This window comes from Stigmatopora nigra, chromosome 6 (assembly GCF_051989575.1).
Source record: "Stigmatopora nigra isolate UIUO_SnigA chromosome 6, RoL_Snig_1.1, whole genome shotgun sequence".
Classification (NCBI taxonomy): Eukaryota; Metazoa; Chordata; class Actinopteri; order Syngnathiformes; family Syngnathidae; genus Stigmatopora; species Stigmatopora nigra.
In genome coordinates this window covers 10,877,387-10,903,243 of record NC_135513.1, presented here as the reverse complement: position 1 = coordinate 10,903,243, position 25,857 = coordinate 10,877,387, and the positions used below count along the sequence as shown (strand labels likewise).

General features: G+C 39.2%; 3 protein-coding genes across 4 annotated transcripts; 1 reads left to right on the top strand and 2 right to left on the bottom strand.

Moving 5' to 3' along the window:
- Positions 1-2,613: 2,613 nt before the first annotated feature.
- On the bottom strand, positions 2,614-15,913 carry LOC144197968 (noelin-2-like). 2 transcript variants are annotated; one of them, XM_077718725.1, is made up of 8 exons: positions 15,841-15,913; positions 11,103-11,252; positions 9,561-9,716; positions 6,291-6,510; positions 5,254-5,360; positions 4,403-4,579; positions 4,154-4,327; positions 2,614-3,635 (listed from the first exon to the last, which is right to left on the bottom strand). In XM_077718725.1, the coding sequence occupies exons 1-8, from the start codon at positions 15,877-15,879 to the stop codon at positions 3,315-3,317; spliced, it is 1,344 nt and encodes a 447-aa protein (XP_077574851.1). In that variant the 5' UTR covers positions 15,880-15,913; the 3' UTR covers positions 2,614-3,314. The 2 variants fall into 2 exon arrangements, with proteins under 2 accessions (XP_077574851.1, XP_077574850.1); XM_077718724.1 differs by lacking the exon at positions 15,841-15,913 and adding an exon at positions 12,763-13,129.
- Positions 15,914-16,244: 331 nt separating this feature from the next.
- hapstr1b (HUWE1 associated protein modifying stress responses b) lies at positions 16,245-19,884 on the bottom strand. The gene is made up of 4 exons (XM_077718726.1): positions 19,410-19,884; positions 17,843-17,923; positions 17,450-17,725; positions 16,245-16,947 (listed from the first exon to the last, which is right to left on the bottom strand). Exons 1-4 carry the CDS (start codon positions 19,606-19,608, stop codon positions 16,697-16,699), a joined length of 807 nt encoding a protein of 268 aa, XP_077574852.1. The 5' UTR covers positions 19,609-19,884; the 3' UTR covers positions 16,245-16,696.
- abcg2b (ATP-binding cassette, sub-family G (WHITE), member 2b) lies at positions 18,929-25,790 on the top strand. Its single transcript, XM_077718723.1, has 15 exons — positions 18,929-20,935; positions 21,320-21,379; positions 21,504-21,621; positions 21,685-21,840; positions 21,965-22,122; positions 22,198-22,349; positions 22,426-22,518; positions 22,913-23,064; positions 23,454-23,605; positions 23,828-23,917; positions 23,997-24,121; positions 24,207-24,361; positions 24,433-24,522; positions 24,805-24,857; positions 24,925-25,790. Exons 1-15 carry the CDS (start codon positions 20,676-20,678, stop codon positions 25,070-25,072), a joined length of 1,962 nt encoding a protein of 653 aa, XP_077574849.1. The 5' UTR covers positions 18,929-20,675; the 3' UTR covers positions 25,073-25,790.
- Positions 25,791-25,857: the final 67 nt, after the last annotated feature.

Sequence of the window (25,857 nt, the reverse complement as noted above, 5' to 3'; positions counted from 1 at the left end):
TGTTCTGTGAGAGAGAGGAGGGAAAAAAAGGAGTACAAGAGGGGAGGAGCACAGAAGCTGAGCTGACCTTAAAGCAGCAGCTTACATGATGTTGGAAAAAAAAACTCATGGGAATGAGCGATTGCATGGTGGAAGCAAAGACAGTTTACTTCCCAACAAGATTGCATCTGACTCACTGTCTACAGACTATTAAAAAAAGTCTGCAAGTCCTCGTTAAACTTCCCTGTCCTAACAAAAAGAATAACATTAAAGCTCAGACATTTCAATTGCCACTGCTCCAATCACTAAACATTGACAAAAGGCGGGGGACACCCTGAATCGGTGGCCAGCCAATCGTACGGCACAAGGAGATGGACAACCCATACCTAAGGGCAATTTAGAGTGTCATTTCTAGGCCCACAGAGTGTAATGCCACCTGACAAAGTTTTCAATAAACAGCCTTTCATATTGACATCAAGTTACATTGCCATGCCTGTGTGTTTGACCTTGTTGCCTCGGTAACACGAGACTCCATCAATCCCGCCTCCTCCCTTTGTTTCTTGTTTATATCGAGGACAAAAAGCTTGCGCTTGCTATTGTGACAACAACAGCTAATAAATAACACTCATTGAGACGCAGGAAGAGGGAAGAAAATTCATGAAGATGTCAATGGATGAAGGCATGCTTGCATTCATGATGGATAGATGGAGAGGAGATATCATCTACATGGATTGCGTATGGTTTACAGTTATGTCAATGATGTACTATAATAAATTAGAAGATTATACATAGGGCCAAGCGTACTGTGGAAAAGTTGGAGAATTAACATACTGTAACTTAATGATGGATTGACGTCCAAAGTTTATTATCAACCTTGTTTTGCAGTACTTGGTCTGAACCACTAGATAACAGTCTTGCGCTTCTTCTTCTTCTTCTTCTCCTTCTCCTTCTTTAAATCTCATCCATCCCAACATTCTCTCCATCACACACTCCATCCGAGTTGATCTTGTCCTTCACCGCAAAGATGTTTTTTTTTTCTTCTTCCGGCAAACAGAGGAAGATTGCCCCGATCGATAGAAGACACGATTCTTCTCTTCCCCTCTTATTCCCCTCCATGATCTCTACGTGAGATGGAATGGGATAATATACGAGAAAAAGGGAATGAAAGGAGGCAAACAAGATGAAAATTAAATCAAAAGAATCAAAGTGAAGGAATGATAAGAGGAATGCAAAAGTAGGAGAGGTGAAAAGCCAAAGTAAGGAAAGTGCTGGAAGAAAGAAGAAGAAAATCAAAGTTGAATGGGATAAGAAACTATGATTCAATTGGAAATAAAAGAGTGGGGGAAAGAGGGAAGAGGGGGGAAAGAAATGAGGATAAAAGAAACAAAATAGAAAAAATGAAAAGTAGTTGAAAGGGAAAGGCAGAGAAAAGAAAGTCAAGGATGAGAGGGAAGGAAAAGAAGAGGCAAGAGACGATTAGACAGGAAAGCAAAGAAACAAAAGGGCAGGAAGTAAAATAAAAGGATGTGACAAGAAAGAAAAAACAGGAAAAGAGGACCCAACACACAAACGTGCTCAAATTGCCAAATATTGTTGCTCCAAAGATAAAACTGTGAGCAGAAATTGTGCAAGCACAAGCGTTGGTTGCAATGGACGTGTGTTTTTGTTTATGTGTGGGTATGCTTGCATGTGGCCAGATTGTTTCTCAGTTGGGCACACAGGATATGAGTGTTTGGTCCAGAAGAGACGCGCAACTATCTATAAACGCACACACACACAAAACCACACGTTTCAGGCCTTTTCACACGACACGCACATTAATTGTGTACCCACGCAACTCCTCCTTGCTCAGCGTAAGTCAGGGCTTCTTAATCTTTTTGGTTTAGATTCTTAGAACAAAGTTGCTGAAGGCTGTTTTAAATGCTGTTAGTCAGTTTTTTTTCTTTTGTGTGAGGGATTAAATCTCTCTCCTTCATGGTAACTAAATATTACTCCTCAAATGAGAGAATACAAACTGTAAATATGATAGGAGTAGTAGTATTAGTATTAGTTTTAGTAGTAGTATTAGTATTAGTTTTAGTAGTAGTAGTAGAAGTGGTAGCAGTAGTAGCAGTAGAAGTAGTAGCAGTGGTAGTAGTAGTAGTAGAAGTATTAGTAGTATTAGTAGTAGTAGAAGTAGTAGCAGTAGTAGTAGGAGAAGTAGTAGTAGTAGTAGTAGTAGTAGAAGTAGTAGTAGAAGTAGTAGCAGAAGTAGTAGTAGTAGTAGTAGAAGTAGTACAAGTAGTAGTAGTAGAAGTAGTGGTAGTAGTAGAAGTAGTAGCAGTAGTAGTAGTAGAAGTAGTAGTAGTAGGAGTAGTAGTAGCAGTAGTAGTAGTAGAAGTAGTAGTAGTAGTAGCAGTAGTAGTACTAGAAGTAGTAGTAGTAGTAGTAGTAGCAGTAGTAGTAGTAGAAGTAGTAGTAGTAGTAGCAGTAGTAGTAGTAGTATTTGGAAATTGTTTTTTTCCAGTATAAAAAAGGATAAATTCCCCTTTTGTCCCCAGTTTGTGTGTGTGTGTACAAAATATACAAATGTGTGTGCCCATGTGTATAACCCCCTAAAGCCCAAACCACTAAATAATTGACAGCAAATTAAAATTCTTTAAACTCTGAGCCTTTAATGGTCCATTAGAACAAAAAGACCAAAAAAAAATCTCAATATAGTTTGTCATTAATTTGTATCATATTTATATGATATATCATGTTTTCATCAGGCATAAGAAAAAAAATCACAGTGCTCAAAATTCATATTCCAAATACCATAATATGTTTGGCCATATGTATAGGGTTAACTAGCTGTTGGCTCGCCACATAGGCTATAAATAGATTCAACAAGGAGGTCCTCTCCAATGGTTAAATATTAACACAAAGTTGCCCATGGCTATTAAATAAGAGGCTGTTTTGTGTGGATAGTACGACACACACCTCCCCTTTAATTTCCTTTTGTTACACCATCCATTGCTCCTGCGGTCTTTTATTTTTTTTTTAATAAAACTGCATTATTTAGCAGAATGACCGGACCGGTAGGGCACGAAAAAGCCAGGGGGGGTAAACGAGAACATGAATTAATGAAAAGATAAAATTGGTACAAATGCCAAGATTCCATTGAGAAAAAAAAGCATTTCCCACTTGGCCATGATTAATAATTAAACAGCCAAGAAAATAAAAGGAAAGAACCCAATAAGTATAAGAGAGGCATCATGTTTGTTTACATTTATTACAGGAACAAAACCATGCGGACCAAACACATCCACCACAAATCAGACCAACTTAATCACGTTGGTGTATTCCTCTGCAAATTAGCCGTCTGTACGTATGACGTGAAAGAGTGTGACGTTGTACAGCACCTGATGTCCATTGTTCCAGGTGTAGAGTGCTCTTTCTCGAGGGTTGTAGTCCATCATGCTGATGTGTGAGTAGAGGTTATGAAAGGGCACGTCCGTATACTCGTAAGTGGACGTGTTGGTGTTGTAGGCAAAGTGGACCTTGGCGCCGGCCAGATGGGAATTGGTCACGTAGAGGACGCCACAGATCATGAAGGCCTCGCCTGCGCTACGTTTAGGAAAGCCGGTGGACCAGGTTCGAAGGACGTCTAGTGAGCGTGGGCACAGGCGGCTTACCTGAGTACAATAGGAAGAATGCAATACAATGTGAGGATTAAAAACATAAATGCAAATGCTAACTTCAATAAAATAGCGGTTATTTGGACACGCATTACAAAGTCTACTACCATTCGATAGCAAGTTCATTTAATTCGATTTACTACGATTTTATGCACATATTTACCCCTAACTGAGGTAAATTTAATGTTTTTTTTTCCGTATACAGTTTAAATATTTGATTGAAAACCTTATTTTTCTTTTTATTTATTTTTCAATATGATGATTTTCCTTACTTAATTGATACATCACTCCACCCCTAATTATCACTATGATGCAAATCAACAATTAACAGGGTAGTGATGTACTGGTATTGATATCAGCGTCTAATACAACTATTTTTGGTGACAAGATCTAATATTTGCAGATATTATCAATTTTGACAAGATTTGAGCTGACAACAGGGTCTTTGATCGCATTCTATATTGGTAAATCCAGACCTATTTCCCAGGGCGATATGTAATTTAATTTGGTCATACCACGATATTTCCGGCATTGGGTATAGATGTGTAGACGGCCCACAGACCGGTCTCATCAGCCATTAGGTCGATGTCGGAGGATCCGCCCCAACTATACGGGAAAGTATTGTTGTAGCCGGCGCCACTGAGGCTACGCTGCAACAACACGCTACGAGAACGGAAGTGGTACTGCACCTAGAACACACAAATAAGCATTCATTTATGGTTAAAACCATACATTTATGAGCAAAAATAGTGTGGTGGGTGTACCAAGATGTTGCTCTGGTGCTTGTTGTAGTAGAGTGAACCGTTGTAAACTACGTGACCCGTGCCGGCCCAGGCGTGCGGCAACAGGTGTTGTACGAAGTTCTGACCCTTGATGAAGTCGGCCATTGTCCGGTACTCCAGAACGCGGCGCCCCCTGTAGAAGCCGTCCATTGACCACACCTGAACGGCAACCACAACAATATTGGGACACTTTCTTTATGAATAACTAGTTGATTACTCTAAATTGACCCTAGGTAGGAATCTCCATGTAAATGCTTATCTGTCTCAAAGTGCGCTTTGAATGGCTGGCTACTTATTGGGTGACCCTTGTGAGGATAAGCATTTCTGAAAAGGATTGAATGAATGAAACACGGACGTTGGCACTATTATGTTACTGCAGCGCTCTGAAAGGGTCACTGCGGCGATATGAATCCCACCTTTCAATGACCGAACAGTTGCCTTGACAACCGCCTCTATGTGCTCAACCACCATACAGCGGGCATGTGTGTACATACACACACAAGTACAATCTAAAAGAGTAATGTCTTCTTTTAGAGGTTCCTAGTTCATTATCTTCTGATATCGCCGATGTTTCTGTAGCATTTTGTCACGCGCTTCAAATATCTTTAAAAAAATTACTTTGTGGACCACTAGGCTATGGCTGGTCGACCCCGCAAACCACAGTTTGAAAAACCTAGATTTAAATTGTCAGGCACTCCAGATTGAAAGTGAAAAAATCCCTACACACATAACACAGCTGTCATGTGACCACCCATTTAACGGCCGCTTCACTTGTCAGCCACATATGGCCACGCATGGATACACATTCAGGTAGTATATGGTGTGATACTCACCCTGCTGTCAGAGCTAGGAATCATGGCGTCAGTCATCCAGGAACCAAATCGGGACCCTGACGCTCTGATGGTGATGGGACCAGTGACTGCTGTCAAGCGACCACAACCTGCTCGCAGAATGAAGACAAATACATGGGATTATTTGAGTGCAATACATCAAAAAATGCAATAATTTGATTTTATTCAATGGGGTTTTTCCAAGGTTGCATTGCATTGCAATGTCATCAACATATAAGGAGCAAAGAAAATGCTGAAAGGTCTTTTTGTTATGCAAATAGTATGTGTTGACCTCCAATAATACGACTTTACTGACAAAATCAAAAGTTTAAAAATCATGAATTCCTTCTCTGATGGTTATAAATCAGCAAAAGTTCTGTATTTTCACAACTGGCTATCACTCTTAGTCTTCTAAAATGACAAGAAAACAGTATTTTTCAGACTATAAGCCACAATGGACTGGTGTTTTACCTTTCATACACAACAAGACAATCAAGTTATTTTCAACCCACTTATGTCCCCCCCCTTCCAAAAATGGCATCCCTATTTCTGAAACACTCCACCTGTCATTTTCCAAGACACTCAGAAAAAAAAAAACATTAGCGCATTTCTGGGAGGTAGTGGTTTTGTAAGAAATTCTACCTTAAAATCTTCCCCGAAAGGATTTATTTCAAGATCGGAGCTACAACAGTCTTTAAGACCTTCAACTGTCCATCGCTAAGGTAACAAAAATGTCAAATAAAAGGCTACATCACACAGCTAAATTTAAAAAGAAAGTGAAAATTGTTGCCAAATGTCTTTGGATACCAGCAATTCTGTGATACTTATTATAACTATGTAAAAAAATAAAAAAATGTCTTTAAATCAATGTCATTTAATTTTGAGAGCGTGTTCATCGCAAGAAAAGTGAAAAAAACACAAGTTCTTGAGATAAAAGGTACTGAAAAACTTCATATAACTGATCAATTTGTATATAGTGTAATATGAATACATGGGGATGACCATAATTAGTAATGGCTGAGTGTAAATTTCTACATGACCTAGTTTGTTCATGCAGCTGTGCAGTCTGGTTTCCAGCAATACCACTCTTCTCTGAAGCTCCTCATAGTCATAAGCTCCAATCTCCTCCTGGATAGCCGTCAGGACCACGGACAGGTTCTGCAGTTCACCTCTCAGGCTGGTCAGAGTCTGAACATCAGACCGGTACTGATCGGCCGTGGACAGAAGCGGCTGAAGCTGAGTCACTTGACCCTTGAGTTCCTGACAAAGATGAATTGGATAAACATTCTTAAATGGCTTTTAGGGTGAAAAGATGAAATGTTTAGATTAGGGCTCTTCAAATTATTCCATAAAGGGCTGTAGATGGGGGAAGGATTTTGGTTGGTTTGAGGGATTGGTCTTTCTTTTTAGAGTAGATATCACCAATGGGAAGAAAAAAAAAGACTATGAAACGTTGGGGATAATCTTCTTACAATTGATGAGGTTTGTTTTATCATGTCAATTCAAGTGCTCCTTGAACAGTAGAAGGATTACTGCGGAGTAAAAAAAGCATTTCTATTTTCCGCCTTCACATTTTTCAAAGCCTCTTTTCTAATACACTCCGAAGCTAGAATTCTAGAAATTGCACAAAGTAAGACTAAGAGGATCTAGAACAGAAATGACTTCAAATTTGGACTACCTCAACCATAATAGGTACGTATTATGATTTTGTTGGAGCCTGGTTTAAAAGAATTACAAAATATATAGTCATTTATATTCTGAAAAATATCAACTTATTCAATCTATCCATCAATTTTTAGTATTTTAAAACACATTTCTGAGAAAAACATAAGTACATAAGTAATGCAACATAAAATATAAAGTACAATTTTATAAAAAATACTATCTCTTGAATTGAATTTCCTTTACAAAATGGATCTTAATTTACACTAATAATGTTTAAAATCAAACTTTAAAGGAGGATGAGCACAATATTCTCTTAGTATCAAAACGCCTATTCAAATCTCAATTCATTTCAAGGCTCCATCCTTATTATTTCTGCAAAGTCCTACTTGATTTTCCATCAAAACCATCATTCAAACATCTAAACAAACATACAACATTTTATCTTGAAAAGACCCAAATGATTCCTTCAATTTAGAATTGGCTGTGATTAGATGTTTTATGTTGATTTGATTCCCTCTTCCGTCACTTTTAATCCCCTATCTCGTCTCTAGCGAAAGAACCACCAAGCGAGAATAAGAAGAAAAAAAAAAGCCCCAAAAGTCCCATCTGCTTGGCAGAGGATAATCCCAGAGGACTCTTGCTGTGTAGAACTCAGGCTATGAGTCGTGCAACAAAAGCGCTTTATTTTTCATGACTACTGAGTTGGCTGCTCAGATTTTCTAAGTAGGGCTGAATTGAGGCCAAGTGGATTCGGATGGAGAAACTTGAAGATGTTGGGGTGTCTCGGTGGACTTGTTATTCAGGTCTCTCTTTTCTTTGCGCTCGCCATTGTTGAGGATTATTTGCATTTATCTCCCTGCAGATAAATGATGCAGATCATCACAGTCGTATTCTGCATCGGATAAAAAAACTACTGATGATATTCAGAACCTTTTCGTTCTTTTACAAATGATTTTGGGCTTTACCACAAAGATTGGGAATTATCTCTTAAATAGATGTATGAAAAAAATGTCTCTATATATATAAAAACATGCTAAGCTGGTACAAAAGTCTAAATTGTCACTATCACACTCAGGTGAGCCTGAATGGTTGTTTGTTTCATTGTGCCCTGCAATTAGCTGGCAACTAATTCAGGGAGTCCCTCTTCTACCTCCCAGGGTTAGCTGGGATAAGCTCCAGCACCCCCCACGGCCTTTGCGATGATAAACGGAAGGGAAAATGAATAAATGAATGAAGCAACACGTGATGCGCATTTTACTCGATCATTTTTTTACTAACCTTTCATTATTTTTTTGTCATTTTTTATTCTAATATGTTTCATTTTTAATTTTAAACATAAATTAGAGCTGAAATTGCTTTAGTGATAGCTTTTAGTTGACAAGAAATTTTGGTTAAGTCAGGAAAAAATGAAAAAATTATGGCTTTGGGGTTTCTAATATCACAAATTCAATTAAATGTTCGCCAAGTTAACGGCTTGAGCAGACAATGCAGCTGGCCTATGCAGTATTTATATTCACCAAATTAAATAATCAATAACCACATGCTATTTTCAGAAGGATTGTGGGAGGGCCGTGGTGGGAATTGGTAACACAGGGTGGGGTGGGGGGTGTTTTGAGGGGGGGGGGGTGTTCTCTCAGCAGGAGTTGTGGATGAAAGGAAGGAATTAGAAAAGGTTGGCTGTGGGCACAGTTAGAAAAAGATGAGGAGGCATTAGCAAGTAAAATCAAGTCGCATTTTTTTTCTTTATATCATTCCAGAATCCTTCTCTAAAACCCACAAGATGCTGCTTGAGAAATTCGACAAGCTGTCAGACCACATGCTTTCTACACTGAATATTGATTCTTGTTCTTTGATTTTCTTCTTCTATTTTGATCTCCGCCAACAAGTGAAGATGTTAGTTCTTGATTAGAATGTCAAATTATCGTGATTTTCTTGCATTTTGGGGGGGAATGATGTTTTCCAATCATCTTCTAAGTACCTATCACACTTTTTTTTTAATCAAAGACAGATTTCAGGCTTGGACAAATCAATAAACATAAATCAAACATTGCTGACAATTTAACATGTTTTTGAGGCCAGAAATCAATCTTAGTCTTCGCCTAGCCTAATACGTTTTATAGTATTACTCAAAATCTTTAAAAAAATGAATGTATCATTCAACTTTTTGTGAAAATTTGACATATTTTTATGCAAAAATGTGCCTTTCCATGCAAAAACTTTTTAAATTAAATTCTAAGCCATAGAATCTATATTTAACTAAATAATCTTAACAGTAGCAGATGGGTTTAAATTGTTAACAAAACTCGAGTTTAAAGAGCCAAATTAGACAGTACTAAATGATTGTGTTTTGCAAAAAAACAAAAAACAAAATTAAATAGAGTGCCAACTAGCGCTTCCCTTGCTTTGATTTCATATGCCACCATTAATAATCCAAATTCACATTGCTCATCACCAGGTTCTTGTTGTTTTTCTTCCTGCCATGCAGAGCTATCAATCTTCAATTTAGTGCAGCGATGCAGGTGTCAGCACAGCGACAGCATCCGCACGCTGCTTTATGTCCTCCCCCTCCCCTATCCCCAATGCGTGAAATCAATGTGTTCACACTGCAGCTGCACGTGTGTGTGTGTATGTGTTATTGTGTATACCTGTAGACTCTTGGCTGTGAGAGTCCGGGGACTGCTGGTGTAGGAGTGCAGACGTCCATCCACGCCTCGCAACAACGGTTCTGACTCGCGGAAGTGTCGCAGGTCCCTGGAGGTCCGAAGATTGACCCCCTCCATGTTTTGACTCACATTCTGTACCTAAAACCCAGGGTTAGACTATTATACATCTAACATACATATAACAATGCAAATAATTCTTTGGGTTAAATACTTAATACCTAATGCATGTTTTTTATTCTATTGTCTTGTATAGTGAGTTTTTCCTTATTGTGAATGGAAGGTAAAGAGCTAACTTGCTTGGCTGCACATTTCAGATGCAATCCATAAGGCACATGTGTCAAAGTGGCGGCCCGGGGGCTAAATCTGGCCCGCCGCATCATTTTGTATGGCCCGGGAAAGTAAATCATGAGTGCTGACTTTCTGTTGTAGGATCAAATTAAATCTAATGTTACCAAATGAAACGTATAAACACTTTCCACTGACACTTTTTGGTTCGAAATCAAATCTCAAAACTCATTTGGTTGTATCTACTCGTCGTGAATTGAATTGTACTTGTCAGTGCATTTGAAGAGTGTGACAGTGTGTGTGCAATATGGATAAGCAGGTTTTCTGGGAATGAATGTGAATGTCCTGAGAGGGCTACACAGTGAGCGTCACTTATGTCAGCTATGCTAAATTATTGAGTGTATACTTTTCACAGGAACTCTTGAGCTCACTCTTGTAATCACACATCATCAGAAACAGCAAAAAAAAACTAAAATGCATACATAAACTCTATTTGTGGAGATTTTTTTTATGAATTAAAATGAAGACACTGCTGTGTTTATATGTGCATGCCCCACTGGTCCCCTTCCTTCCTTCCCAGCATGAGTTACAGTTCCCAGTATGAGTACATATGGGCGTGGGCATATGTGTGTTTGTGTGCATATAATATATTTTTGTGGGTTTTGTGTGTTCTTTATGTATATGACTCAATTTATTTCATGTTTTTATTTATCCCAGAGGGACATTTGAAAACAATACAAAGATTCTGACTGTTTGTGTATTATCAAATGGTCATGCAATGCTTTGCGAGTGGTCTCATTCATTACGTATTTCCATGTATGAAAGAGTAGCAGGTGTAAAAAAAAGAAAAAACAAAGCATAAATGCCAATTGGCATAAGCCACAAACAAGCACACACATAAGCTTATGCAAGCATTTGCTCTCTATCTCACACATACACCACCTCTACCCATTCACTGTCTATCACTTGTTCTCACACATACATATGTTAGCACCCTCAATCTCACACACTCACAGTCACACATATTCCAATTTGCACACATTCACATTACACCACCGCTCACAGACATTTGCATATATACATGATTATGATCTTTCATATCTCCTCTCACATATTCTAACATAAAACATACATTCTCCTACACCCACACTATCATATTATACACACAAACAGCCCGAAATCACACAATATGAACAAATACAATAACAAACAAATACCTAAAAGCATACAACGCCTTACCTGTTGAGTAAGTAGACTAATCTGATGATTACGGGGGTCTCTTTTGCAGAGATTCCGGGCTGGAGCGACCACGGCACACACACATAGTCCGTCTGGGTCGGACGCGGTGCTGTACACTTGCCAAGCTTCTTCGCTACCGGGATGCAACCCCTGCATACACACATACACCCACTCAAAAAGTCAACAGGATCTTCCATTTGATTGCTTCATAAATCATTGCGCTTTGGGCTTTTTGCATAATTGTGCAGTCAGGCGCACACAAGTGGGAAATTCTGGCTAAATGAAGCTCTCCCCCGCGTCTCGGATCGAGAGATTTGGTTGGAATGTAGCCATCCTGCTTTTGGGCGTCCAACTAGAGCTTTTTGTCTGTAGAATCCCCCCTCATTTACTCCCTCCCGACTCCAAAATAAATGGTAGAATAATCAGGAAATAAAGATAGAATAATAATTGAGCTTTGAGCCTGAGAACAAAAATATAGTCATTATTTCTACAAGGTCAGAGGCCTATCAAAGTTTTAATCATTACATGCTTTTTTTAGGCTGTTTACAGTCAGCAATCCCAATTGGAATACATACACAGCAACAAAGGTTGCTGCCAAACTGATAAATATCTCCCCGGAGCCTCACTCAGCATCTTACATCTCCATTTATTTGTGTGTGTGCAAATGCATGTGTTGACATCAACTCCAGGGTTGCGAAAGGTTTGTTGTTGCTACGGTAACTAATAGCCGGCTGTCCCGTGGGTCCGTGAGCCTTCCAATGGGGAAAAAAATATTATCCGGTAGCACAAATAAGTGTGTGGATCTGAATGCTGAACATTAAAGAAGCTCCTGCCTTAATGATCTCATTGGCTGCCATAAACGCTACTAGAATACAAAACTGTTTTGTCGACGAGAGGCTGGCGGGGAATCGTTGACAATGCTTCGACTTCTGTCAATGGCACTGAAAGGTGAGCATTCACAGCCGGGCCTCCACATTAAAATCATTTGGACGTCAAAGGAACGCTACGAGTTAAAATGGCTCATCAAGGTCAGCCATTCAATGATGTTGATTTATTACACTATGACCCGCATACGTCAAAAAAATGATACTAATGCAATTTCCTACACTTTCACATCTCTTACGAACTGTGTATCTTGATATTAATCTGTCCTACTACAAATTTAATTTCATATCCAACATCTGTATAGGAAAATATGCAGATAAAACACCTTAAGATTAAAATACCTCCACACATAGAACACAATAGAATAAAAAGCACATTCTGGACACACATATGTAGAACCTTAATAAGAAAAAAAGCTAATATCATGCACAAAATTAACCTAAGCACAACCTGAACATGGAAGGTAAATGCCAAAAACAAACACAAAAACGCCTAAAGGAATGCAAGTTTTTATTTTTTTAGGTACCTGCTGCCACTTAGCAAATTTTGGGGTCTTGAGTTGCGTACAAAAAATGAATTCATAATCACTCATTGATGGCACAAAAGAACCAATTCCAAATGTTTAAAAAAAGCCACCTCACTTGAAGGTGTAACTAATGCATGGACCTGTCATCTTCCATCAGATGTGGACTTTTTAATCCTTAATCCTACAACAACTTCACCTGACATCACATAGGAAATCATTATTTGTGTAATAAAACCAAGTAGTACATACGCTGACGATCCGTTCATGCGTTCCGTCTGGTGAGACGCCGATGGCCGTCCCGTTGAGTCCCACCAGCGAGGGTAACGTCTGGGACATCCAATTGGTGACCATAGCCATGGTGCTCAGCACGGCGCCGATTTTCAGCATGGGCACACTCATCTTGATGCATACGTTGTAGATGCTTAATTGCTATAATTAACTACTGGCATGCTAAATAAATAAAAAAGGAAAAAGAAAAGGCCTGCTCAATTGCTTTGTGTCATGTATTCCCGATGAGGTTGAATCCTGTCTTGGCCATGTGAGGATGCTTCCAAGATGCTACGAGCTCTTCCTCTCTTCTGCTGTCTCTCTCATGCATCCCTCCTCCTCCTTCTCCTCCTTCTCCTCCTTCCTCCTCTTCCTCCTCCTCCTCCAACCTGAGATGTGACGTCAAAATGATGACACGCAAACAAAAAACAAAAGCGCGTGTCCTCTTTTTCCTGTCCTCCCTTTTGTCCCCGTCCTCCTTTCCTTCCACCGCAGTCAGCCTCCTCGTCTGCTTCCTGTCCACGTATTGATTGATCGCCCAATAAGTGTGTGTGTGAGAGTGTGTGAGAGTGTGTGTGTGAGAGAGAGTGATGCTGAGAATTGATCAGGAACCTCCTGCTGGTTGGACTATGCTGCATTTTTTGAAAAATGCAACACTCCCATCTTGTGGTCATAAATGTGTCCCTTGATGTCTTTTTTTTGGTATGGTAATTTTAAGATGTTTATCGATAGCCAAGCATTGAACGTGATTTGAATGCTGATGAGTGACTTCCTTGGACTGGAAAAAGTAACATTTAAATGAGAGAAAAATACATTTTGTCAAGGAAATATACGTGAAAATGGGATCATTTGACGTATTAGATCAGTTAGCGTAGTGTTTAAGGCACATGGCAAATTCAAGGCCTTCAAATTGGATCCATTTGATTGCATGTTTTGCCCTAAAATGATATATATTATTATACAATTTCAAAAGTCTTCATTGAAAGATTGAGCATTACAGAAAACTGAAAATGTTTACTGTTGTTTACCATTTTCTAAATCAGAATGAATAAGTAAATGAAACAAATATACCTGTTTTTTGTTAAAAACTAATCAATAATTTGGGTTTTTCCTCTTTTGTTCTTAAATAAAAATATTGTAAACAAATAACATTTTGAATTAAGAATTTATTTGCAAATGAGAGGTTCAAAAAGGATGTTTTAGGTTACCAAAACCAAGCAAAAAATATATATTTGATTTGTTTTTTATAGTTGATTAGTAGAGGAAGAATGAAATTATTATTTTAATTTAGCCTAATCTAAGGGATTGACTGTTTATTGTTTTTTTTTTTTTAACTGGTCTTACTACATCTCCCTCTACACGAAAAGAACAATTAAATAAATACTATACCTCACGTGAGTGAGTCCAAATGGATGATGTTCAGGTGAGTCATTATTTTTACACCAACTACTTGAGTCAGATGGCTCATTAAAATGTTAATATTACCATTAGTTGCTGTGTGACAAGCCTTTAGCGCCTGGTTGTAAAACGGCATCTGTTTATGATCACACGGTCTAAATGTGTTGGAGTCCGTACTTGATGTAAGAACGATGTTTATTTAGTAGACATAAGGCAAATAGAGCATTTTGAACACTTTAGAAAGCAAACTTAGTATTTTGTTTCAATTGGTTATAATTAGTTAAGTGGTTGTCACGTTACTTAAAGTTAACCTTTCATTATTCTCCACATTGAGGACCAAAAAAACATTTAAACATTCAAAACATTTGCTTTTATTTAAAAAAGTACGAAAATTATCGTTATTAATATTGTAAGATGGCAGGAGTCATTTTTTTATTTGCCATCTTGATTGACAGTTCCATTTTAAGCTAAATTAGAAGAGATAATCTACTTGAATATAAACATGGGTCGATGTTTCCGGTAAATAACGACACTAAAAGAACATTGAAAAGTCGTTAAACCACAAATTGCATGTTGCTTTCATTTAAGGCTGCCATTTTAAATGAGACCTTTGAGGGCTAATGTATAATGTATGGTTGAAAATTGACTTGTTATGTTCACTCAAGGGGATGCAGATGTGCCAAAATGGTAACATTTCATGAATGATGAAAGAACAGGGTGGAGTGCATATATAAATTACCAACGTGCATGAGCCGCAATTCTGTCGGTGGATATAAAACGTGACTGATAACTTTCGTCAACCTTTGCTTACTTTTAATATGAGAAGAGTGATTTATTATGATTTGTTTCAAATGGGATTTCATCAGTAGCTTCATATTTGAGTGACATAAATACACAGGAAAGACAAAGAAATATTAGAATTGTATCTTTTAAATTGTGTCAATTATTAAAGTGGAAAACAGAAAATACTTAATTAATCTTTTTGAAAAATTGCAATTATTGATTTAAAAATGGAAAATAAGGAAATATAATATACATTTATACTCTTCATTTTAATTTGATCCTAAAATAGAAAGTCGGCACTCATAATTTACTTTCTCGGACCGCACAAAATGACACGGCCGGCCAGATTTGGCCCCCGGGCCACCACTTAGACACCAGTGGTCTTCAAAATAGAAAAAATATTTTTAGAAATGGCAACAATTCATTGTTCCAGACAGACAAGCCAAACGTATTTTTACATTAATAATTAAAAGAGAGTTATGAGCCTTTTGGTTTGCACAAAGCTCAATGGCAAAATTCAGGCAAGAGAAAGTTTTACTGAAGTTAAACCAAATCCGGCTTGGCTTGATGTAGTATTGTCTCGCTCCAAATACATCAGTCTGCACAGATAGAGGGGCTGACGTTACATAAATGTCAGGGGATTCACTTTTGAAGTCAAATTCCATTCAAACATTAGTTGAACTAAAGAAAAAAATCTAGATTTCTTTTCCTCAAAGTTTCACAACTGAGAGAGAAATCAGGGAATAGGCGTCAGTTACAAAACTGCACAGTACAGTTAAATTAAAAGTTTTAGGTCAATTTGTGGGATGTTGTCTATATTGATTTAATGGGGGTTGCATTATACAAAGAACCATATGCTTTTATTTTGGCACACATTACCTTGAATCCGACATCTTGCAGCTTGTGTGAGGTTGTCATGAATGGCCACTGATTGGATCAGAGTAGAGGCTGATTTGCAATTATCTGAATGGCAAAAGTTTACACCCCCTTTTTACCTCATTTGCATTTCTGTCATAATCCTGTTCAAATGGTTAACTTATTTTCTATTGCAATTAAATGTAGTTATATTCCTTTTCCTAATTTTTGTTTAAAGATGCTGAAATATCAGTATAAACAGGATATTTTTGGGGGAAAAATGAATTTAATGCCACCAATGCAAACCATTTTTGCAACCTTCTCTACATTAGAAAGTTGATGAAACTTGATAGTATTTGGGTCAGGGTTTTATTCAACTCCAAACCATAACTTCACACTTTCTCAACACAAAGACAAACAACTGAGAATCCAACTTGAATTTTCTTTATTGTCGTCATGGGTTATTGTACAGGATGTCCCCAATTTAATTACCTTTTTTTGTCTTTACAATATTTCCACATATAATAACAGAGCCTACTTGTTTATTATTATTATTATTATTTACACACATTACATAAAGATTGTATCACAAAGCATGTGTTAACTAAAATACGAAATCGGGGAGGGGGGGGAGCATGTGTGTTCATATGTTGGGTATCTTCCATTGTAAACACGAGTGTAAACATAAATAGTGCACGATGCTTGGTAACAAAAATAATGGGGGGGGACGGGGCACACACACTCGAAGGCGGATAACATACCAGCGTGTGTTGAAATGAAGTCTAATATTGCAATTTCAACAAATGTAGCAATGCAGCTAGGATGGTGCATTAGAGGCTAGGAAGGTCGGCAGAGTTTCAGTTCTAATCGGGGATGGCACTCAGAGCATCCGGTTACGCTTGTGCGTGGGCGAGTCCGTGATCACGTCGGCGCAGGGGGCGGCGGCCCGCTTGCGGTTGGCGGCCGAATCCAGATGGAGGGCCATCTCCTCGCTGATGAAGGTGTTGAGGTCCACGTCGTGGAGGCCGTTGCGGCGCCGCCCGTGAGAGGGCGCCACTGGCGGGTGAGTGGGCGAGCCGGGCGGGGGACCCGACGAGCGCACGGAGATGCTCGCCATGGCGCCGCTGAGACCTGAGGAAAGGGAAAATGGTTTCATTGTCTATTTAGAGTAGCTAGCATGTAACCACCTCACTCATTCTTTGACATTTTGCTTTACAGTCGCTTTTGCTTTTACTTAAGATGGCTGTTTTTAGTCTATATGGAAGGATTCCTTTTACGATTTAGTACGTGCATTTTGAATTGTGATGAATTGTCATTCATGAATTAAACCTGGGTAAACAAAACTAGTTCATTTTCAAATATGTGAGCTTAATACTGGACTAGTTTGCATGTAAAAATAAACTTTCCCCACTACAGCCAGCAGGTATTTTGCCTCTCATCATGAGTCCAGCTGTCTCAGCTTTGTAGGCGTGCATGCCAGACAGCATGTTTGGCCTTTCCTGTGTTTTCAGCTGTATTGGGAGATCATTTATCATCAAAGTTGGCCTCTAAATACTAAATACAACAAAATGTGTCAATCTTAATGCCGTCAATTCGACTACAAAGTCAGACAACGATCCAAATCTATACTGACCGTGCAAGGCTATGGCTTCTCTGAAAGGCTGGAGGTCCGTCTCCACGGAGCTGCCCGTTTCCGCCGGGGGCGGCCGGCTGGCGGCCACTATTGCCGCCCTGGTTGGGGCCCGGGCGGCCCTGGGAGGGGGGTTCTTGCCGCACAGGAAGCTAATGAGGTCCTCGCGCCGGATGGTTCTCCGGCGCTTTTTCACCCACGCCATAACCTCCTTATTCCTGCGCTGGTAGCCGATCTGGATCCCCAGGTCGTAGCTGCGCTGGCGGACCTCCGTGCTCTCTAGACAACAACAAAAGGGTTTTTTTTTTCTTCTATTAAAGCTTCTGAAATGAATGCTGCTTATCCCAATAGACTGTGTTGGGTTAACGTCACAGAAAATATACTGTTCATACTGACCTTTGTACATGTTAGTTACAGCAGTTGCAGCATTCTGGAAGGGCACCCACAGGGAAAGGCCTTGCTGTTGGCATTCTCTGTCTGTAATCAAATTTCACACAAAAATAATAATAAATAATTCACAGATTCTGGACCTGAAGTTCACTAAGAATATTGTTTAATTGGTTGGACAAATAAAATTCATATTAATCATCAAGTGTAGGTTTTCAGCCTGAAGGCAAATGTTGTTTTTGTGGGTTAAAAACATGAAACATCTGGTGCGTAAGTACTGCAAAGGCAAGTCAGTCGCTCGGTGTTTAAAGCAAATCCCCTGCGATTAATCTGATCAAAGACGATGAGCTACCGGTGTTTACATGAACTTTCCTGTCAGGGTTGTTTTTCCTCGTTCTTTTGTACATGCTAAACGTATTTGGATTTTTAAACTACTTGATTGAACTACAGCACAATCTCGCCAATCTCAAGCGTCGAACCACTTTGCAGACATTTGACGATCCAGCCAATCAAGAGAAAGAGGCGGGTGCTACAATGTCAGAGTACAAGGTGTTTTTTTTTTTTAAATAGGCCGTTTTCCAAAATTTGATCAAAAATACACTTAATTTATGCCCTAAGAGAGGTCTAAAAAGTTGGAGGCGGAGTCACCGTCCAATCAACAGCCATATATTTCTGAAAAAGGTCTCAATTGGAGCTTGCCCAGATTGATCTGTTTAATATATGTATTGCAGCTATTTGGAAACATTAATTAGTGATTATAATTTATTGTAATTACCAAATAAATGATGTAATAAAAACTTGACCAATGATTTGAAGCTGAGCTAATTCTGACCTAAGTATTTGGTTGTTTTTGACCTATTATTTTGAGGAATATGTAGCAGGGAATCACAAACGTGAAGGCCTATTGTTCATGAATTTTGAAGCTCTATGGCCTCCAATTTTGGAATAACAATCATGTTGTAGAGTTAAATTGACTTGGTGTTTTTGCAATCTTTTTCAACGTATACAATTCCAAGATCAATTCGCACACCTGGTATAATGTCTACATATAGTATTCATTCCAAGTAATAATTTCACCTGCAGTTTCCCGGGGTGAATGTACCGGCAACAGGGCTCGGTAGCAGATGTTCTTGTCATCATACGAGGTTCCAATAATTCAAGAACTGGGGCTCTTTTACTGAATTCTTAGCTCATAAAGGCGCTAAGTACAATTAGATTTCAGAACCCAAAATACGGGGGTGTCAACTATAGAAACGTCTTTCGATTCACGGACTTCAACGTGGTTCCACTTCTCCCAAAAACGCCGTGACTGGCTGGAGGCTGAAAGCTAAAATTAGCATCGGGCTACATGATCACATACGGTATGGCGATTAAAATATGTTTAACATGAACGATCGTCCTAACACTGTGATAAAGGTTAAACTGGCAGCTATTTGCCAGGCTGGCGATCAGTAAAGGGTGGCTAAAGAGCGGCGATCTTGCATTAGCTGGTGTCCTTTGTGTAGCAAATATTAGCATTAGCCTGAGCTAAAGCCGTCACCCCCGACCCTCCGCCCGTCTGTCACCATCGGCGAACCTTTGTAGAGCTGCGCCACCGCCGTGGCCGAGTTCTGGAAGAGGTGCCACAGCTTCTGCTGGTTCTGCTCCGTGTCTTCGTCGCCAAGTGGCTCGCTCTGTTCGGCGGCGGACAGACACTGGCGTTCCCATTTGGAGAACCAGTGTTCGGGGCCGTGTTCCTGGATCTCGGCTTCTCCCTCCTCCTTCCTTTCCTCCATGGCTAACTGGTTAGCCTTGAAGCTAGCTCTTCGCGAGGAATCGCCGGAACTTTGGGGCTTCTGTTCGGCACTTTGAGAGAGAGAATGGTGTGCCACGGGCCACTGGCACGGTAAGTGGGGTAACGCGGATAATTGTCACTTGAGCCGCATTGTGTTGTCTGCTGGTCCGCCCTCCGTGCACAATACATACGTACGAAGACAGACCACCGCACCAGAATGACAACACCAGAATATCGGCGTTTAGCTCCGCCTTCTTTGCGTCGCTCTGAAAGGCAATTGGCTACGGCAACACCCCAGTATGGCTTTATTAATGGGGGACCAAAACTAAAATAAGTGCAAATAAAAACGGCAATAAATGAAAAACAAAGATTAATATCAAAATACACAAGGGAAAAACAGATCTAATTTTAAGAAATAAGTTCATTCATTCGTTTTCCATAGCGCTTATCCTCACATGGGTCGCGGGGTGCTCGAGCCTATTTTAGGCAACAACTGCTACTACACTGAATTGACCGCCAGCCAATAGAAATAAAAATATACATTTGACATTAAACATTTACACGTAACGTTTTGACCCCTGATATAATGGAGAGTCACTTTTACAATGACCAGCTCCGTCTAGTGTTCAAACTGAGAATTGCAACAGAATGTAGGCTGAACACAAGCTTCTAATGTTGGCCATATTCAATGATATTCTCATAATTTACTGCCAGCCAATAAAAAACTGGGCAGTGGGCCACAGTTTAAATAAAATGGAATTGAATAAAACATAGAAGCTACTTTTCATCAAAAACAACAACTGAATCAATCATAACGGTTTTAAAGCAAGGAAAACAATATTAATCAGTTATATGTGACCCCAGGAAATTGCTTTTGTTTGCTCAATAATACCGCAAATACAATCCAGCCCGAGGTTTTAATTAAAAAAAAATCTAAAACTTCTACAGCAATGGAGTGTTTATGCTCATATGTTATCAGGAGCAACTATCAGATGAGGCTCTTGGCTGCAATTGGTGAGATTAAAGAGGAGTGCAGTAAAAGTTCAACATGGTGCTGGCTTTTTTTCTATGTTTGAGCATGAGAGTCCAAAGATTAAATCATTTTATTGCTCTGTGCACGTTCCTCGCTTCGCCGTGAAAACTCCAACACCGTTGTTTACTTGTAATATTCTGATCATGAGCAAGGAACAGCAGGTTGTGTTTGACCTGGAAGACAACTTGCAGAAACGGGGACCCACACTGACCTTCAGCAACCTGCATTACTGCATCCGGGAGAGCAGATGCTGTCGAAAGAAATCTCTAGAAAAGTACATCTTGAAAGATGTCAGGTAAGAGACCACTATTTCAGCGCTATTAAAAACAAGCAAGCAAATTAGTTTTTTTCTTGAATGAAATTAATTATAGAAAATGCAGTCCATGTTATTTTTGTATTCATTTTTACATGTTGATCCCAAAAAAATTCATACTATAAACTATTATTAATATATAAGTATTTTTTGTTCTGTTACTGTATTTAATTGAACGATCTTATACAAATTTTATACAATTATGCACACTAGTTTGTACTCACTGTTTATACAATTCACAAAATATATAAAAATATATATATTTATGTTATTAAACTTTACTATTTTTTTAATGGCAAAATAATTGTTTTGAAAGCCAAATAAAACTGCTAAAAGAATGTTATTGTGTTTCTTTTGTTGTTGCAGCGGCATCATGAGAAGTGGAATGAATGCCATCATGGGTGCCACTGGAAGCGGTAAAACATCGTAAGAAGTTCACATTTTTATTCTATATTTGCAAATTCAAATATTTCACCCTGCAAGAATGACACTTTCATCCCATTTAACATAATGCAAAAATACTTATAGTAATATTTTATATTTGATGTAGGCTTCTAGATGTCATTGCGGGGAGAAAAGATCCAACCGGACTCCGTCAAGGCACTGTCCTGGTAGATGGCAAGGCTGTGACTTCTAAACTCAGGCTGAGTTCTGCTTATGTAGTCCAGGTACGCCACAACTACTGTTTTTTTGTGCGTGCATGGTGACTTCAAAGATAATGAAATTGTTAGGATGACATTCTAATGGGAACGCTGACTGTGCGGGAGAACCTACTCTTCAGTGCTAACCTACGTCTGGATCCCAAGCGATACTCTTCTGCAGACAAACGCACACAAGTGGATACCATCCTTGACGATCTGGGACTGACTGACTGTGAAAACACCAAGGTAGGACTTGCTAGCCATCAGCCTTCAAAGACCACTTTTGTGTTAGGAATTGTTGTTATAGTGAAAACTTTGTTCTCATCATGTAATGCCGTTTATTCATTTTTCCATTGGTGCTTACATGCAGATCGGAACGGAATTCCTACGCGGCGTATCAGGCGGGGAGAGGAAGCGCTGTAGCATTGGGATGGAACTCATTACCTCACCCTCTCTCCTCTTCCTGGATGAACCCACCACAGGCCTGGACTCCAACACTGCCAACTGTATCATTGGCCTACTGCACAAGTACAGTACCACCAACAACATCATGACACAACCACATGGTTGATATCTTCACCCACACTGTTCTGCTGCTTCTAGATTGTCCAGACGAGGCAAAACTGTCATCTTCTCCATCCACCAGCCTCGCTTTTCTATCTTCAGACGTTTCGACCACTTGACACTGATGCACAAAGGCGAAGTGGTATATGCAGGAGCGGCCCAGGGCACCCTCCAATACTTCACAGATCTCGGTTCATACTACTCTCACAATGTCAAGCCTAGTTGTATTTTTTTCTTGTTAATTTTAACATCAACACATTGCTTCAGGTTTTCAAATCGAGTCCTTTGACAACCCTGCTGACTTCTTCATGGACATCACCAATGGAGAAGCCCAGTCAACCTTTCAGGAAATCAATACAAGTATGGAATCACATTTTTTTCCAGCTATCATTAAGAAAACAAATGCTATATCTTGGCTGTTATTTTGTCATGTAGAAACAGGATTGCAGTGTGTTAAGATGTTTTAAAAAGCTTCCCAATTACGTGGTGTTTTGAAATACTGTAACTTGCACAAAGCGGTTTCTCAACATTTTTTTTGTATCCCCCACAAAGTTTGCTGGCTCCTCCCATATACTGCATTGAACTCAACTGTACTAATCTGAGTTTTTCATTTTTTTGTTCAACTGTTACAATATTTGACTGATATAGATGAAGGAACTTAAACAATATTTTCTCCTACCTTATATACCATAAGTCAATGAAAAAAATGTGTTCATTACTTTATGATATGGGTGTCCTTTTTTATCTACAACAGGTGACTGCAAAAACATCCTGGCAGTCAAGTATTATCAGTCACAGCTGGGTCAAAATATGCTTCACGAGCTGGACTGCATAAACCGCAATGTGGCAGATGGCGTCATAGCTCAAAAAGTGACGGCTGAATACGCCACTTCCTTCCTCGAGCAGGTCAGTCTTTCACTTTGGTTTGTCCCTTACTTAAAATACTCCCTTATACTGGACAGTGCAACACCTGTGTTTTGAGACCAGTCATTTTTTACTAGTTTACTCACAGAAGATATATTTCTCAAATCATGAATGGCCAAATTTAGTTTTCTCTATCCAACAGGGTCAAATTCTGCTATGAGCAATATGGGCAACCACCTAGGGTGCTATCTATTTGGGGGCACCCCCCAAAATAAATGTTCTTAATTTATACTACCAATTATCTAGACTAATATTCTTCATTTCCAAGACATTAATGCACAATTATTTTTGTCTTTGCTTCTGATGAACCATTTTTTTTTGCAATCATTACAGTAACAAAATGTTGGTGTGTGTGTGTGTGTGTGTCACAGTTGCGCATAGTGTGCGGCAGGACAGTGGTGAATACGTTGAGGAACCCGCAGACGTCATATGCTCAGCTGGCTCTCAACATTTTTTTTGCTCTCCTCGTGGGCCTCATTTATTACCAAATGCCTTTAACTCTGCCAGAAGCCTTACAAAATAGGTACAAAGGACATAAAACCCCAAAAAATTGTGCTCTGAAAAAAAAATCTATTGGCGTATGTCTAATGTGTTTTTCCCATATAGACCAGGTTATGTGTTATATGGAAATGCACAGAAAATTTAGTGGGCAATTTTTTTCTGCTAAAATGTTACTAACATTGTGATTTTAGCCCAAAATGTTTTTTTTTAACACTGATAACTTCTTGCAATTCTTCTTGGGCAGATTTGGTGCTTTTTTCTTTCTCATTATCAACATGGTTTTTGGCAATCTCTCTGCTGTGGAACTCTTCATCAATGAGAGGGCGATCTTCATGTAAGAAAACTTTTCAAACATCATTTTCCACTTCCACAAAATAATGACGCTCATTGTTGCTTTTTTAAAAATTGTGCAGCCACGAAAACTCCAGCGGCTATTACCGCACGTCCGTCTACTTCCTTTCGAAGATCTTTGCCGACCTCATCCCCAACCGCATCATTCCCATCTTCATCTTTTCATCCATTGCCTACTACATGATGGGTAAACCAGCACGTGCACTTGTCAGTTTAAGAATCCTTCTTGTAATACTTTTATAATCCTTCAACCTGGTTTCAATTGTATGCAGGGCTGAAGCCAGCATTTTCAGCTTTCCTATGCTTTGCGCTGACCATGTCCATGGTCAGCCTCGCAGGGGTCAGCTTGGCATTCCTGGTCTCAGCCAGCGTGTCGTCTTTCGCAATGGCTAACATCCTTATCGCGCTCCCTTTTGTCTTCATGATGGTTCGGCAATCTCCATTTTCCCTCGGTGGCGTTTGCACTTTTTGCATTACAGCATTTGTCCCTTTTTACAGGTGTTTGGCGGTTACTTGGTCAATCTTAATGCCATGCTGAGCTGGCTCTCTTGGCTTCAGTGGGTCAGCATCTTCAGATATGGACTCAATGTAAGTGTCTGCCTCATAGTAGGGCTCTGTGGTATATACTTTTGATTACCATAGTGTATAAAAGTACTTTCTTCAAGTGTATGGTGGCTAAATTTGCCTGACTATAGGTATGTAACTAGGTAGGAAGATGAAAACCATATTAATCTCCCATAGAAGAAAATCAGGAAGCAATCAGATACATGTGTGTGGTTACACAGTGGTTTAAATGCAAAATGTTCCTATGAATTCCATCCCATTAGGAGTAGTAATCCTTTAACTTCATTGCCTCTTTTTCTCCTCAAGGCTGCATTCATCAATGAGATGTCAGGACAAGTCTTCTATGCCAACAAAACAATGTGAGGGAAAATAAATAAATAAAATAAATTAAAAAAACAGAATTCATGATTGAAATTTGTCTTGCAGTATTCCGGGTGAGCTGTTCCTCTCGATGCAGGACATTGACTACTCCACATGGGGGTACTGGGAGAACCAAGTTGCGCTTTTTGGGATCACGTCGGTCTGCATGGTCCTTGCCTATATACAACTGCGAAGGATCAACCGATGGAAGTGAGGCATTAGGACCCAGGTGAACATTTCTTCATTTTAGGGGTCCACTAAAACATCCTCTATAAAAGTTCCATTGGAAGTTTGAAAAGAAATCTCTGTCTAGATTTATCCATCAACACAAAACTGTGCATGTACAACATAACAGGTTGCACATAGAAGTCTTAAAGAGAATTCCTGAAGTTGAAAAGGCAGCTACTTTGATTTAAAGCAAGCATTTTAGAGGTAAATTCTCCAATAAACCAATAGGTATCATATTATGGTTGTGTGTAGATGCCTAGCAGATGATCATTTATTGTAATTTTCTGACCGCACGTGTTTTAACATTTGACTGCAAAGCGGATAATCCACCGTTATAAGATCACACAGTTCAGGCACGAGGCAGGTGAGTGTGCAGTAATCCATTTTCTAAGACTTTTCTCAAAGCTTCTTATTGCGACGGAAACCACATTAGGTTCCTCAACGGACCACATACGATGGTCCGGTTTCTTAGCCTGGTTGCCTCAACTCCTCTCAAGATTAACAAACATAATAACACAAGACTATTTTACCTCTAAGATTAAGTGTGCTAATTAATGGTAGCATCAGACTTATTGGGATGACACAGTGAATGTTAGATCGTCAACTCACTTATCTTTACAGATGTTTAGTCATTAAGGTTATTTCCTCCAGATTAATACAACTCCTTGCAACTTGTAAAGTGGTATTATTATCAATCTACTTTATTTATAATTCAACTACAACGCCGTGTAGAGTATAGGTTTAAATTGTTGTTGGAAAAAAATAACTTTT